This window comes from Genypterus blacodes, unplaced genomic scaffold (genome assembly GCF_046128005.1).
Source record: "Genypterus blacodes isolate CSIRO-AG114 ecotype Tasmania unplaced genomic scaffold, CSIRO-AGI_Gbla_v1 ptg000185l_1, whole genome shotgun sequence".
Lineage (NCBI taxonomy): Eukaryota > Metazoa > Chordata > Actinopteri > Ophidiiformes > Ophidiidae > Genypterus > Genypterus blacodes.
Genome location: NW_027466986.1, coordinates 1,944,879 through 1,961,652, shown reverse-complemented (window position 1 = coordinate 1,961,652; position 16,774 = coordinate 1,944,879). Strand labels below are relative to the sequence as shown.

General features: G+C 43.4%; 1 protein-coding gene across 2 annotated transcripts; it reads left to right on the top strand.

Moving 5' to 3' along the window:
* Window positions 1–717: 717 nt before the first annotated feature.
* Window positions 718–13,116, top strand: mideasa (mitotic deacetylase associated SANT domain protein a). Of its 2 annotated transcripts, none has more exons than XM_076168001.1 (13): window positions 718–1,174; window positions 1,578–3,327; window positions 4,793–5,008; window positions 6,479–6,821; window positions 6,929–6,992; window positions 7,116–7,258; window positions 7,381–7,484; window positions 7,652–7,727; window positions 7,833–7,921; window positions 8,014–8,157; window positions 11,603–11,731; window positions 11,980–12,131; window positions 12,760–13,116. In XM_076168001.1, exons 2-13 carry the CDS (start codon window positions 1,825–1,827, stop codon window positions 13,007–13,009), a joined length of 3,213 nt encoding a protein of 1,070 aa, XP_076024116.1. In that variant the 5' UTR covers window positions 718–1,174; window positions 1,578–1,824; the 3' UTR covers window positions 13,010–13,116. The 2 variants fall into 2 exon arrangements, with proteins under 2 accessions (XP_076024116.1, XP_076024115.1); XM_076168000.1 differs by having other exon boundaries at window positions 719–1,174; window positions 4,790–5,008.
* Window positions 13,117–16,774: the final 3,658 nt, after the last annotated feature.

The window sequence follows — 16,774 nt, the reverse complement described above, 5'->3', positions numbered from 1 at the left end:
TAAACACATTTAAATATATCTGATCTGCTTGTGTGTTTTGAAGCTTCCAGTCCCATCATCTCCCTCAGATTGATTTGGTTCCTTGTAGGGTCAAGTGTCAGCACGGGGAAGCAGCTTTTAGTTTGTATCCCTCACACCTCTGGAGGTTCACTCCAACGCTCAGCTCATTTAAACTTTCTAGTCTTAAAATTTTTATTGCTATTTCATCTTCTATACTTTTAGACTATATACTGACTTTTATGCTTTCTTTTCATTTCAACTGTGGTCATGTTGTTTCAGCCTCTGTAAAGCACTTTGGATCATCTGATGTCATTAACAACTGTGACAACATGGCGATGATGTCATTAGCAACTTTGACAACATGGCGATGATGTCATTAACAACTGTGACATAATTAATGGGGATGTCAACCCACGTCAACCCACGTCTCTTATCTACCACTATAGCATTATTTGTTTCTTGCAAATAAAATGAGGAAGTAGTAGTACGTTTTTATTTTAATTTGCGCTGTGTCAATAAGATCCCTAAATTGGGAAAGTTCGTTTTCCTCTAATTTACAAGCTGCTCCAGTCCGGCCGGCCAACGCCACTTTACCGGGACATCTGCAACAATAAAACAAACGCACACGAATTCAGAGATGGGCGTGGCTTGAGTATCGGATCGGCTAACCGGATGTGAGTGGGGCTGTTTTGGGGCGAGGCGGTGCGTTTGTGTGTGTATGCGCAGGTTCACAGCGCTGTGTGGGTGAACCTAAACAAACATTCCAGCAGCAGAGCTCCAGAGCCGCAGCAGATCTGCTGAAGTACCGCAGCGCGCCGCTGCACGGCAGGAGCGCCACTGACTCGCTGCTGTTGCGTGTTTACCCGCTGATGCGGGGGAGAAAGTTGTGGACATGTTCTTGTGGAAGTGTCCGATCGAACCGACACAGTCTACAGCAGCGGAACTACAGGGGTAACCACCCGACTCGGCGTGTCAGGGCGGCGGAGTGTGTTGACGGGGCCGTAAACTCACTGGTTCGCCATATTGTTTACGCAGAAAGTCGACGGAAAGTTGATGAGAGTTATGACATTTGCTGCGCACGATTCCTTCATGGAGCAGCACGCAGGAGACTCGGATCCAAACCAAAGTGTGTCCATGGAGCTGAACATGAAGAGCTCTTTGCTCCACTGAGAAGGTACAGACCCGCTGCGCTCTAGTACTGCTGACTAATCCGCTGTTTGCTTAACAAACACGTCACTCTGCTTCTGATTCGGTGCAGAACATGACCGAGTATCGCTGTGTGGCTGCATGAGTCTCTGCGCCGTTTCCTGTATTTCTTGTTCTGCCTAATGGCAGCTGAGTACTGCGAGCGACTCCTCACTGCTCAAACTTCACTTACTAACCCGGAATAGAACCTGCAAGCAGTCCGGCCAAAGTCTCGTCGTGTGTATTCGCTGTGTTTGGCATTGATCAGTCAGGATCAGCAGTCTGACTTGATGTTGTTGACTGATCGCGCTCTAGTGTAGGCCTCAGTTTCCTCTATTGCTGGAGAAACTTAGTGTCTTGTGATCAAACTAAACCTTCTTCTCTGTCTCCAGGTCGTGCAGGCTGAGGAGGAGGACAGATGGACAGCCGAGCTCTCGTTAGACTGTAGAAGGAGGCTGCAGTGCTTCCACCCTCTGCACTTTCCTCTGGGATTTATGTTTCCGCCCAAATACCTTTGGCCACACAATTAAACAAAGCATTTTTCAGCCACAGGCACTGAAAGCAGAACTACACAGGCAGTATCTGGCTCTGCACTCCAGCGTTCCAGGCTTGAATATTTTTGTACCTTGCAATATTACTATGAGTCTTCCCTCTCAAGTTAATGCTGACAAGAGCGGCAAGCACAGGGCCGCAGCCATGAAGGAGCCCGTGCAGCATTCACGGGAGGTTTATTATGGCATGGGACCTACGGCTTTAGAAGCCAGCCACAGTGGCTCTGGCACCACCTCTGGAGTTTACAGCTCAGATAAAGGGCCTCCAAACCCCCTGCACTATCAGCAGCCCACACCAGTCAAGTGGATGCACCAGGACTCCATGCAGCCCCCTGTCTGGTCTCAGGAAGCCCCAGTGCCCGCATGGGGGCAGAACTTTGGGCCCTACATGGGCGGAGTGAATATCAGGGGTCAGATGGCGTTCCACAAAGGAGGCCATGAAGGCGTGGCTATGCAGATGGGGACGGATAATCAAACGTCCAGGCCTGTTGAAGTTTACAGGGAGGCCACACAGGCTCATGCTCAGGGTAGAGGGCTAGAGTGGGAGCAGCACGCTGCAGTCGCAATGCACCAGGCGCAGCTCCAGGCTTACCAGCAGGGCCATAAAGGTGTTGACATCCAGGGTCAAGCCCACGTGCCCTCTCATGCTCTGCCAGGCCAGATGCTGCAACCTTTCCAGGCAACATTTAGACCGGCCACTGCTGGCAAACAGCAGTTTTCGTCAGGATATTACTCTGTATTCCAGGGTAGCAAGGGAATGCCCGGCCTGGCCTATGGTGAGCAGCCCAAAACTCAACACCAGCTGCTACACCAGATACAACAACACCAACTACAGCAACAGCAACAGCAACAGCAACAACAACAGCAACAGCAACAACAGCAACAGCAACAGCAGCAACAGCAACAGCAGTTACATCAACAGCATCATCATCAACTGCAACAGCAACAGCATTTGCAGCAACAGCAGCAGCAGCAAATCCAACAGCAGCAAATGCAGCAAATGCAGCAACAATATCACCAGCAGCAGCAGCTACAAGGACGAAGGCAGCAACTTCAGCAAATGCAGCAGCAGCAACAATTGCAGCCACAGCAGGAAGTAAAACATTCACAAATGCTACCAAATCAGCAAGAAACACAGAACTTTGTGGCCTATCCGCCCACTGAGCTTTGTCCACCTGACACCAGCCTTAAAAAGGAAACTGTCCAGTCACTGGAACTGCAACAGGAAGCAGAAATTCAACCCCGCATTTCTCCAGCCACTCCTGACTCTGAGAAGGTCCCCTCCAGTCCTGCAGAGTCCTCAGACACACCGCCAGCCGGCCCTCGCCGCTCGCGACGCCTTTCCAGAGATGGACTTTCCCCACAAGCTCCCCCGTCCACTAACCTGTGGCCTCAAGCGTCCAAGGAGCCTCCGCTGTCCCAAAACGGGGTGGCAGGCGCTCAGGTCGGCAGAGCGGGAGACAGCCAGGTTACTGCGGGAGGTGTGATCCAGAGCACCCGTCGCAGGAGGAGGGCTTCTAAGGAGATCAACCTGGAGACTCTGGCCCAGAAGGCGTCAGAGATGGAGTCCCTGCCTGCGAAGGCTTTCAAGGTTAAAGAACGATTTCATTCTATACTTCATGACATTGTTATTGTGGTGGCGGCAGCACAACAGCACAGTTTCATGAGCATGTTTAACTGTAAAGCATCTTTGTTATCAGTTGGTCACAGTTAGGGCCTGCAGGCAACGTGCAGGGCAGAGAAACATGTGGCTCCATAAAGAGGAAGAACACTGTAGTTTTGTTTACTTGAATTCTACAGCTACCAGCTTCATTTGGCCGTTTCATTTGTGCACAGTCGTAAACGTTCTTTCTGCTGCGACAGGTTCTTGTATAACCTGTGAAGCAGCTGTCATTGCTGAATCGTCCTTTTGATTGGAAAATGTGACCCTAGTTTTATTGCTGTAAGAAAGGTGATGTAGGTTGAACTCTATTATTTAAGCTCTATGGCTTCTTCACTCCTTTGCTCTAACCCAACAGCTTTGCAGACATTTAACATGTTTGGGGTGCACAGGGACATTGAGTGCCGTGCCTGCAGGGGTTTATGCTACAGGAGTGAGTGAGTGAGTGAGTGTGTGTGTGTGTGTGTGTGTGTGTGTGTGTGTGTGTGTGTGTGTGTGTGTGTGTGTGTGTGTGTGTGTGTGTGTGTGTGTGTGTGTGTGTGTGTGTGTGTGTGTGTGTGTGTGTGTGTGTGTGTGGCACAGTAGGAGCAGCTGCATGTCTGCACACCTCCACATTCCTCAGGCCTGTTTCCAGTCACTCAGCACAGCAAGGGAGAGGCCACGCTGCCAGACCTGCACTGTTCCACTCCCAAACTCCTGACACACCTCACAGGCCTCACAGCTGTGGCATAGTGAGCCACTTTGTAATGACACTAAATTGCAATTAATCTCTAAGAACAGAAACCAAAGCTGCATCACTATGTGAAGGTGAAGACTACCCTTTCATTCATTTGCTCTTGTAAACCAGACAGGGATTTTGCTGTTATGACATGTGATTTTTAGCTGCTTGAGTTGGCATGACAACGCAGGCAAATCTAGATGACACATATCATTTCTGGCTAATCAGTTGAAGACGGTACATTTTTTTGTTGAAATCAAAGGTTGTGTGTCTGTGTGTGTGTGTGTGTGTGTGAGTGTGGCCTGTGCCAAGCAGGGCTACAAATATGCAACTACCACCATAATCTATTTCCCATCCTTCCCATCGTGCTCATTCAGTCAAGTGCAAGCAGTCATATATCCCCACAGCTCTACCCACAGGCATTATTGATTTCCATTAATGATAAACTAATTAAGACAGATTTTATGGAAGTGACTGGGAGGTGAAATGTACCCAGAAATGCAGGTTTTGGGAGTTGGTGAGCAATGTTTGAATGAAGCAATGAATTGAAAATGAAAAACTTGCGGCTCCTTTTTCTTCTTCCTTTTTCTTTTTCAGTCCCTTTTCCAGTTTCGGTTGACTTCCCCTATTTCTCTGTCGTTCCCTCTCACTCATCTCTCTCCTCATGTGTCCCAGCAGGAGGACGGTCCTGCAGGCAGACAGGCAAAGATGTTGCCTCTGGTCATCCCTGTGTCTGTGCCGGTGCACGGCAGTCAGACAGACGCCCAGGGTGTCTTTCCACAGGGAGGGCCCACTCAGGACCATCAGCCAACAGACCAGTCCACTCGCAAACCTTCTGTTATTGTCGCTCGCCGCCGATCACTCAGGAACTCCATGTCTGAACGCTTTGGTCCGGTAAGTTCTGTCATGAGAGAAGAACCAGAATAAGTTCAATGCAGCTTCACTCACTATGGTCACAGTTACCATGGAGATGAATCAACAATATGAAAGAAAAACAAAACATTATCAGCTTCACAAGGGCAGATTTATCGCAGATATAATTGGAGCTAATCGTGCCTGTTCTCAAGTTTGTTCAGAAATCGATGAAAGGGAAGTGCCAATGTTATATATATATCTACATTATATCTTTATAATATATATATATCTACAATTTTATTTAATTTACTGTTCTGTCAAATGATATCACAGAGAATGGGGCTTTTGTTCAAGGAAAACTGATTCAATTCAACATTATTTATATATTCAAATCACAACCAGTGTTATGTCAAGGCACACAGAGAGCATTTTAAGAGGCCCAACATTCCCCCATGTGCAGCAAGGAAAAACTTCTTTAACAGGAAGAAACCTCAGGCAGAACCGGGTGCTAGGTGGGCGGCCATCTGCCCTAACCGGTTGGGTTAAGAGAGAAAGAGAGACACACACAGAGGCACAGCAACAGCAACAACAATGACAATCGTAATAGTTTAGTAAGTATGACTAATGATATTGATAAGAGTGAATGCATGAGTTTCTAGCAGGACAGGGTCTTCATCTCTATAGGACACACTTCCACAAGAACCTGTGAGACGAGAGAGCACAGTAAACTACGGGCAAGAAGTAAAGTTAGTGAAAGTTGAAGCTGAAAAGCAGTAATGATGCAATGACATGAATATGCAGATAGAGAGGGGAGGAGGAGAGAGGAGCTCAGTGCATCATGGCAGTGTTACTTGTGGCTGATCTGACAAACTGAACTCGAATACATGGGTTGATGTAAGCTCACAACACTGGGCCTGGACTTAAATATGTTTAGAGGAGAAATTCCCAGCAGTGTAGACCTGTAGCAGCAACTAACTAAGTATAAGCTTTAAAAATGTATGATATTTTTATTTCTTAAAAACAGGTAAAAGAAAATATACAACACATTCTATTTGATTTAAATTCAGACTTCCTTCAATAAATAAAAAAAAACCCAATAGCTTAATGTTCACAGAAATGACAACTAGTTTAGTTAAGGTTGAAAAGCCTCTTGAGACAGTCAGACAATCTAATGTCAATAAATGCAAATTTTCTGACATTTGAAAAAAACTACAAGTACTACCATTAGAATTGTAAAATCTCTAAAGTTCTCTAATCAGCAATGTATGCTGATGATCAGAAAGTTAATTTGATATGTCCACTGTAGAATACATTTTGTGGGAATTGAATATTGGTATCACTTTAAAATTTCACAATCAATAATTTTTGATGCTCCCGTATTTTACAAATTACTACGTACAGACAAATTTTGATCTGAACTGGCTTGGAATGATTCCAAGATCATTCATAATGCATTCAACAAAACCATGTTCACAGCCTAAAACATCCCTGAATCCATTTTCCATCCAGGATGCGGAGAACAATCTTGGATTGGATGAGGATGGAAAAAACAAAATCAAGCGGCGACCTCGTCCCGAGCCCCTCATCATCCCTCCTCCAAGGCCGTCCACACTCATCCCTCCATCCATTTACTCCAGCATCACTCCATACCAGAGCCACCTGCGCTCTCCAGTCCGCCTCCCTGACCGCCCACTCAGCCTGCCCCCGTACACGCCTCCGCCCATCTTATCTCCAGTGCGGGACGGCTCAGGACTCTACTTCTCCACCTTCCTGTCCCACATTGCCTCAAGCAACCAAATTCTGCCACCGCCGCCTACGCCCAAGTCTGCAACACGCAGCCTCCTGCGCTCCAGTAAGTCTTTCTTTCTTCCTCTAGCCTCAGCGATGGCCAAGGGTTTGTTCTTTGGCTGATGCTGCTCACGTGAGATCTAAAGGGGCCACATGTTTTGTGTGTTACAGCGAGTGCAGACATCACACCTCCAGTCCTGCCCTTGAACGACGCCACGCCTGTTAGCCTGGAACCGTGAGTGCCAGTCCCGTAAATGTTGCTGAGTACACAAAGGATGACACAGATGATGTCATCGCAGCACACAGGTCTTCCATAACACTCTGTGTCGTGTGCCGTGCTCTATTTTCTTCACATCAGACGGATCAACATCGGGCTTCAGTATCAGGCCGAAGTCCCAGAGTTTCAAGATCCACTCTCCCTCCAGTCTGATCAGCACAAAGCTGACTTGGTGTGGCTCCCTATGGATGATTCAAACCTGAAAAACCACGACCAAGATAGAAGTTCGAACCCACATTTCCTTTCACCCATTGAACATAGTTGTTCTTTTTTTAAAACATGTTTGTAAAGATTTCCTGTAAGGTTTTAACGTCTTGTTTCTCTGTTGTGCTTCCCTGGTGCCTAGTGGAAGGCTTGATGAGGTTGGCTTGTTCTAGTGTGTTCTGTGGTGGAGGAACCAATCAGGAGCTGGTTTTACACTGTTTACATGAATGTGGGGGTGATTTCCTTGTAAGTATAATGACTGATTTAGCTTTTACTGAGCATTTAGTATAGTAGATTAGGCATGACAACAGTGGAATATGATTGTCATGGTTAGAAGTATTGATGCACTTGCAATAAAGGACATTAGTCACAAGTGAAGATTCTGATTAAATGCTAATTGTGATGTTTTGAAGGGGACGCTGGGATGTTTGATGCTCGAGGACACTCCATTCCCTAAAAGCCAACACCTGGCAGATTATCAATACCCAGGTGAGTGTAGCACTGACGATGCAGGGACAAGATGTCCCAAGTACCTCCATGTTCTCCTCCTCTCTCCCTCTCTCTCCTCATCCCCTGCCTTTGATCTGCTCTCAGGCTCAGATAGCTGGACTGCAGAAGAGAAGCGATTCTTCAATAAGGGCATCTCTGCCTATAGGAAGGATTTCTTTTTGGTGCAGAAATTGGTATGCTGGTTAATTTGATCCAATTCTTTAGTCTGTAGTCCATTTCCTCTGTGCATGAGACAAGCATATGTTCATATTGTTTTGTTTTAAAGGTGCAAACCAAGACTGTGGCTCAGTGTGTGGAGTTCTACTACACGTATAAGAAACAGGTGAAGATTGGACGCAATGGGACATTAACATTTGGACCTCCAGACTCACCATTGGATAAAAGTGCCGATGCAGTGGTGGACCTTAAGGTATCGCAGCTTCATTCTGTTATCATACAGCTGTCAGTGTACTGCATGTGTGTTCATCATTGCGCATCCATCACAGTTGTTAATGGCATCATTATCATGAATGGGAAGGCAGTGGCTCAGTGGGTAGTGCTTCCGCTTGGGGACCCCTGCCAAGGTGCCCCTGAGCAAGGCACCGAACCCTCAATTGCTCCCCCCTCTGCGAAGGGTGGTAATGTAATGTAAGTCGCTTTGGATAAAAGCGTCTGCCAAATGATCGTAATGTAATGTAATGTAATGTAATGTAATGAATGCTGTCACAGTTGTTAATGACATCATCATGAATGAAGTAACCACACTACTATGTCACTACACATTAGAGAACAATGAGCAGGTGCCGAACTACTGTAGGAACAAACTGCTTTGTGAGGTTGTTGGAGAACATCTCTAAGTTGCCTGTCAGGCCTCAGTCATCTTAAAGGGAGCCAGTAACATGAAAGTTGACTGTGATGAAGGTGGAAAACAGCCAGTCTTACCTCATGTAAGTGTGAAGGTATAATGATCAGTAATATGTAGTCATACACATGCAAACTACGATGGGGTTATGCCAGCCGTCTAAGCTGTGGGTCTCTCCTTCTGTCCCTCCCTCCACACTCGGACTGAGCTCAGCTCTGCGGGTTGCCAAAGCCCCTCCCCCTTCCTTCTTCCATGTTTCGTCAATTTAAGCCCATGACAGCTCAGGGGGGCTTGACGGTAGAACCAGAATCCTGGGCCTACTACCGCTGTCCACGACTGTCACCAGAATTGCTCTGTCACTGCTCTTCCTGCTCTATCTAGATCCACCACGGTGCCTCTGCATCATTATCACATCATGGCAGACTGGGGGTCATGCAGTAACTAAACACATAGGCAGTGTTAACTCTACTCTGCCACTGGAATAATAACCATAGCTAACTGATTTGGACCCAGAAACCTGATTTGGACCATTTTACGAAGGTGTCTATATTTGGTCTCCATTTCCCTATTACGACATCTGAGAATGTTGCTTTACGACATGCCCTCTCTTGCGCACTCTCCTGTCTTGTCCAGCTGCCTTGCATGTTCATGGCTTCGGCCTTGACATGTCCACTTTCCTCCTCTGTCTTGCGGATCTCCCTCTGATCCTTTGCAATGTCATGGTTAGCCAAGTTCCAGATGTCAGGATGATGCAGATGATCCTCTGCTGTTTCCACTGTAGGAGTTCACCACGTCTGGCTAGTAAAGATGTGAAACTGATGGTTACTTTTTGCGTAGTGTTTAAATGATGCGAGTTGGCTGGGTTATGCCACTAAATGGACAGGGTGGTAAATGTGTTTTTACTATGTAAGACATATGAAAGTAACCAGAGCAATAATCGTAACCTTGGGCAGAAGAACAAATGGCTCGGATGATGTTTCAAACATCTGTCACATCTGTCCTCAGGGTATATTGCAGATGGTATCGATTTAGAGAAATGGATGTTGCGTTTAACCTTAAACTGAGTGTAAGATGAGCGCAAAGCGAGACCTACAACCTCCTCCCACCATTCCACTTTGAGCTAGAGTCCAAGTTACCCTCCTTGTTTCACAGCTGGGTCCCACATCTCGGAGAGAATCTGAACTCATCCCTATTGGTGGCATCTTGAAAGTAAACAAACGATCCCTTACTTGTTGAAGAGGAGGGGAGGGAATGTCAGGAAGTGACTGATTTGGAAATTCTTAAGAGCAGTTTGCAGGCAATCGCTATGGTGACATCATATTGGTAAAGCTGTTAAAATACCATCTGAACACAAATCAAGGTGTCACTATGTTATGCCACAGTGATAAAGGGGGAATCCAAATATGAGGGAGGAAATGGATGATTGCTGCATAATGGAACTGAAGGGGATGCAGCTACAAATTTGGAAATGCTTCCTAATTTGATACCAAATTTTTAAAGTATTGATCACACCAGGGTTTGAGATGTTAGTTTGCAGAGAGGAGTATGAGGAAGCAGAAACGGAGGATGAAGAACAGCAAGATGGGGTTTCAGTTTACACCAAGCTAGATGAAGGAAATCAATCCAGTAGTGTAATTTATGAGTGTGTGTAGGAGCAGTAATAGGATTGGCAGTGTGGTAAGGCGACACCAGCAGTGAACTCTGGAGCAGAGATTTGATGCTTGGAGCCCTTGAGCCTCAAATGAAAGAGCTCATCGCTTTGTGGAAGGAGTCAAAAAAAGCTTAGGTAAGAATCATTCGAAAAGGATTATTGTCATTTTAACAACATTCATCTTTCATTTATGATTCAAATGGGTAATTCCAGTGGCATAAATCACTCCAATTCAAAGGAGCAAATGTATAACTTGGGTTCCCACATACACATGTACATATGGCGATACCGCTGGTGTGTAAATGTGCAGGGTTATAACAATTCTTTCTGCTCAGAGAAATAACAGCATAGGAAGCTCAGTTTTTATTGATAATTTATGGATCATCTGACTTAATGCTGCTGTGTGAGGAGAGAAAACAAACTCTCCTGACTCTAAAGGCATCTGCACCCTCGTCCAGAAGCTCCACATGCACGCAAATACACAAAGACGTTATACTGCATCTTTTAAAAAGGTAACAGAGCAACAACATTCTCCCTCATTATGATTTCACTCGAAGGAAGTGGTGGATTATTTATCTGCGAGTATTCACGTGGGTTGCATGTGCGCACAGTTTGATGGGGCGCTCCCACATGTAGCTTTTAATAATTATTAGTGGTTAATTATGAATAGGAAATCAATCCAGGTTGACAGTATGCAGAAATGCATACTAATGTGCTTATTCTGGTGGTAACATTTTCACGCTTGAATAAATCCATTTACAGTTGCATAATCCTGATAGTGGTGTTTACATATGATATGAAAAACTTTATTTATTGTCTTAATTGTGGGAGAATAGATGGTCTAACATGTATGTAAAAGTGCATAGAGACACACACTCTATTGTCAACATATATGAACCAACAGAGGCCTTGACACTGTTTGTGGCGGTGCATGAATGGTGACATGGTGTTTAATTAACATGAAGGCGTTGATTGTGCAACTGCTACTGCTTTCATTGGAATAGTCTGAGCAGTCTAGTCTGTAAATGTCTTAGAACTGAACTTCATCTCAATCTCCATGCAACCGCTTGAGAAATATCATGAATATTAATTATAAGTTAGCATTAGAAAACATATAGCATTTATTGAGATTATTCTAGTGGACATGGAGGAAGTTCCATCCAATTCCATGTTCATAAACTAGTTCTTAACATTCTTAATACTGGACACTTTAATATGCACAATTTTTCATGTGAAAAGGCTTAAGAGAAGCTGACTCAAGTGCAAGTGAAGTCACAAATGTCGGATTTTAAAGGTGGCTATATATAATTTTTTACTATAATCTTAGCTGAATTCTCTTCTGTTTTTTGATGCATCACTCAGAGTTCACAGCAGTCCAAAGTAACTCAAGCAGGCGTGGATGCAGTTGATAAGAAGACTCGACCCTTTGAGCCCAGCCAAGAAAGCAGCCAGCAGGCCAGAATCGCTCATTCATTGCAGGCTCATGATTATGTAAGTATTTCACTGTGACCAGGATGTGTTTCATATCAGATTACCTGCAAGAAAGTTAACTAATAACAATACATCCACACCCTCACATACACATCAAATCATACCATCAGAGATCACTAAGAACAAAACGGTTTCAATAACTGGTTTCACTACTTTGTCGTTATTTTAACAGACTCTGTTTCTTCTTGTGAGTCAGAAACTGTCATGTATGAAAGAAGTAGTTTTGATCTTTGTGTTTTCTGCACCAGGCTGGACCAGTGCTGGCGTACAAAGGGCACGATGACAGGATCAAGGTCGCAGCTCAAAGGCATCGACCCGAACCTGCAGCAAAGAAAAGCAAAACGTTGGTAAAGCCTCCACTGGATCCTGAGGGAATATTTCCCTGCAAGAAATGTGGCAGGTGTGTGTGTGTGTTTGTGTGTTTTCTCGAAAAAGTTTTTTTATAATTAAATTAACTTTTAGTTGTTTGGCAATTTCATCCATCAAGTCCAGAAACTTGAAAAAAACAAGGAAACTATTTATTTTAAAGGTAACTACAAATTAATCAGATATCTTTTTTTTGGCAAAATCAAATACAAGCCTACATGTCTTAGATCTCCATAATACAAGAACATCCTCCCATAACATGAACCTGATTGAGGTGATGTCATAAGTAGGTGCACTTTATAGTGACGTATGCAGCTTATGGTCCAGTTTATGGAGTCAGATGTAGTGTTGTGCATTTGATCTTGAAATATCCACAACTGACCTAGAAAAAATGTATTGATCCTACAAGGTGTTCTTTTGTATATAAGAATAGCACATGATTTAATATTGACCCTTGATAGAAAATAACCTGTAATCATTGTAATTGTCTCTTTTAATGACTTTAATCTGAAGCTTAATGTCATGTCGTATGTTCCATTTAACCTGATTAAGTGTTGTGATTAATGCCGTAAATGAACCGACAGTGTTCCAAGTATGACTGAAGGTGGTAGAACCTTTAGACCTTTTCTGTTTAATGTAGTGTTGACTAATTTCTCCCCAAGGGTGTTTTATAAAGTGAAGAGTCGCAGTGCCCACATGAAGAGTCACGCCGAGCAGGAGAAGAAGGCTGCAGCCCTGCGACAGAAAGAAGAAGAGGAGCGGGCAGCAGCTGAAGCTCAGGCCAGGAAGGAGGCAGCAACAGCAGCTCTCCAGGCCGGGAACGGTAACGGAACGATGGAGCAGGCGGCGATCAGCAGCCACGAAGACTCATCTGAGGAAGAGGAAAATGATAAGGATGAAGACTGGCAATGACAATAAAAACAATGAACCTGAATCATGTTGTGGGCAGATAGAGAAATAACACATCGAATCAGAGGGAGAGATAAAAAAAAAAGCTCCAGAAAGCGTCCTGTCTTCCCCTTCATCCTTCACACTCCTCCTCCCCTGCCTACGGCTGTATGAATGTCCCCTTCGCATATATCAGTCAGTCACACTCCAGATTATATCCATTCACTTTCAAAGTCAGTTTATACATATTTTTTGTAAATGCACTTAACTGCTTTTGCCAATATTGTTTTTTTTTATATCTTATTTAATTGAATATATATCAGATTTGTTCTACTTTTACATTGTATATTGCTTATTTGATACTAAAGAGTTGATAATCAGGTCCCTTTTCCAATCTTATATAAAGATCAAAGTTTTTCATTTTATACTATTGCAGCCTTTTTAAATTTAAGATAGAAATTTAAAATGTGGTGAGTTTTGCAGACTGGTGTCTTAAGTGTTGTTGTATGCTTCTTTTTACAACTAGGGGGCCTTTAAAATGTACAAAATAGTAATATATATATGGTGAAATGCCATATATATATATACATATATAAATATATATATATGGTGAAATGCCATATATTTATGATACTGGTGGTAACTTTGGTATTATAAAAACTAATCACATCAAATGTAATAGTGAGTTGAAATGTTTATTAAAATCTGCTGTCCTGTAAAATGTCTTCTTTTTTTTTTTTAAATCACGGTGTAAGAAACAGTAAGTCCAGTAGGTGGCAGCAGAGGTCAGATTTAGCAGGGTATTGTCTGCACACGCCCAGCTGTGTGACGTTATTGTCCCAATAGGATGGATGGACTTGAAGACCAAACATATCCTACCTACAGTAACAACACATGGCTGTGCAAACTAACACTGACTTAGTGCAACATGTGCTCAACGTGTTTAAATCATTGACAGTCGATGTCAGTTTGCGTCTGGAAATTAAAAAATGGAAGATGTTCCATCAGTAGCAATAACCTGCAATGATTCCTGTAGCTGCTTTTCAGATTTGTGCACCAAACTGATTCAATCTATCAATATTCCTGTGATTTTGAGTATCAACTCTACAGGTCTGCCGCCACCTCCATTGACTCAAGCTCCTTTTTTACACCATTCTGTTATTTAATTTTGTGTTTTGATTCCTTTTTGTCAGTTTTCCCCACAATGGTTATTACAGCCTGAGGTAGCCAAGCAGTCTAACAGCATTTTAGGCACCAAAAAGTTTAAATAAATCTTGAATTGACCATCCAAAAACACATTCTTCTTTCTTTAGATATTTAATTTGTTGTTGACATACTTGTGGGTTGTTCCTTTATTATTGTCTTTTTGCCTCATCCAAATTCCATTTAGCTTCATTTGGACATCAAATTCTGCAAGCTGCCCCAAACCATAAAGCATTTTTGGAGCTTTATTTCCTCAGTGCTTAATTTACCTTCAAACCTGTGAGTGTTTTTTTCTTCAGCAATGCTTTAAACAGATTGTGTTTGTGTGTCATTGTGACACATTTTATGAGTAACTAAATTCCACGGTGCCCTTACTTTTTCCTGCCAGTGGATCCAGTCAGCAGGTCGCTCACTGTATGGATGTAATACTGTGGCTGCAGAGCTGCATCAGCTTGTGTAACAGACTCTGCCAGCCCATATAGGGAGAACTGGAGGGCCAAGTAGTGAATTAGGCATTGATCCGCTGTGACATAAATCAGCCATTTGAGCTTGTGTGTGTGCTTAGTAGCATGCAGTGTAGCTTGTTGTCATGAAATAAGATGAGATGAAGACATTTACTGAGCAATCAGAGACAACAAAGTGACCTGGATCATCACTGTTACACTCTGAAGCATGACAGCTTAATTTACCTTTTGCTGACTTTAGCTGGATTATGGAAAAGGGTGCAGAGAGAGACTCTGGCACTGGCTCCACTGCTCCAGTTTCTCTGAACTTTATCACGAAGAAAAAAACATGAATGAATTTGTTCACTCCAAAATATGACTTCAGCTATTATATTTTCAGATGTGGTGAGACAACATGACAGTGAATTCAGACGAGATATGACGGAATCTGGACAGAACAAAAGTAAAGAAGAAGGGAGAAACGCAGCAATGGTCTCAGTAAAATAACAGCTTAGGACAGATTTTAATATTTAAAATCAATGCGGAAAGACGGCAGATGAGTCAAGAAAGTAATTAAAAAAAAAGGAAACAAGAAGGAAGGAACGATGGACTGATGGATGGATTGGGAAAAGGACAAAGGAAGGACAAGAAATAAAGGAAGACAGAAAGAAAGAATCAGTATGAGTGTGTTCAGTGTCCCTGAGGAATGTGGAGGCTCCTTGAGAAGGAACTTTACAATGAGCACCAGATGTCACCGCTGAGCACTGGACCCATTAATATGTCCCCATTAGGACAAACAGCTACATGGACAGCATTAAAGGGGGTTAGAGACCAAGAAAGAAGATGAAGACATTACAGGGCAGAGTGGAGTGCAGTGAGAGAGACAAGGACAGAGCAGTGAATCACTGTCACTAAATGTCCAGAAGACAAATGACAAGATCAATGAAGGACCTGGGGTTAAAACAGGAAATGTGCTTTGATATTATTTATGATCAGGCGCTCAGCTATAAAAGTGTAACCTAGTGTGTGTGACCTGTGAGGCAGAGTGTGAGGGTCAAATCTGCAGAAGGACATCATCATGTTTGCTCAGTGGCACAATGTTAATCAGCTTGATTGAACAACAAATAAGCGGGAGGTTTCCAAATGATCTCTTCAAATAATCTTAAATAAATAAATGCGTATGAATAAAAGTTTTAAAAAATGTGGACTATATTATTGATTCTAGAAATTTTGTTGATTTTTTCTCAATCCTTTTATTGAAGAAAGCATATGATGTAACATTGAGCATGTGGTTATGAATCATTAGGGGGATTGTTTTTAAACTCAGCGAGGAAAAAGGAAAGTTATGATGACATAACATGACATCAATGCTGTTATTACCATGATAACATCGGTGCAACATTGCTATGACATCATTCCACCGTTTTTGTCAGTCACATAACATCATGGAGACACTTGATGTTTCCGTAATTGCTGTTTGAGGTTAGAAAAATTCTCCAACATAGAACCATATCATCCATTTCGAGTCCTTGACACGAGCTCTGAGATCCAGAACCAGGAAAGACAAATAAGGCAGAAAGTAAGAAAAGCTTAGATTATACTGTATTTCCATCTTTTTGGATTGAACACTCACGCTTTAAGAGAGGATGGAAACAGGAAAGAAGACACAAAATGAACAGGGGATAGACCAAAGGAAAGAAGGAGGAAAATAAATGAGACCCTATGACCCTGCACAGGAGGAGGACAGTGCCGTTACATGGATGGATGAGAGGACAGAGGGACAGAGGAAGCCAAAAAGGTCGGAGTAGAGGAGCTTAATGTAATGCACAGTAATGTTGATGTCCACTCGTCCTTGAACCGTTATCATTTGATTTAATGACCAGAGCGCCATAAAGTGAAACATCACTCAGAGCAGGGCTACATGCAGCCAATGGCCTCGAGGGATCTAATCTGCCTGTGTGGCCTCTTGACCTCTTGACCTGTCCCTCCCCTCACTTTGATTGGTTAGCTGTCTGTCATCTTTAACCACACCTTTCTCACTTTGAAGCATTTCACCATCTGCTCCAGCATCTATATCTATTTTTATTAAAGAAAAAAGAAAGAAAAACCCCAAAACCCAACATCCACACACCTCAACATCCAC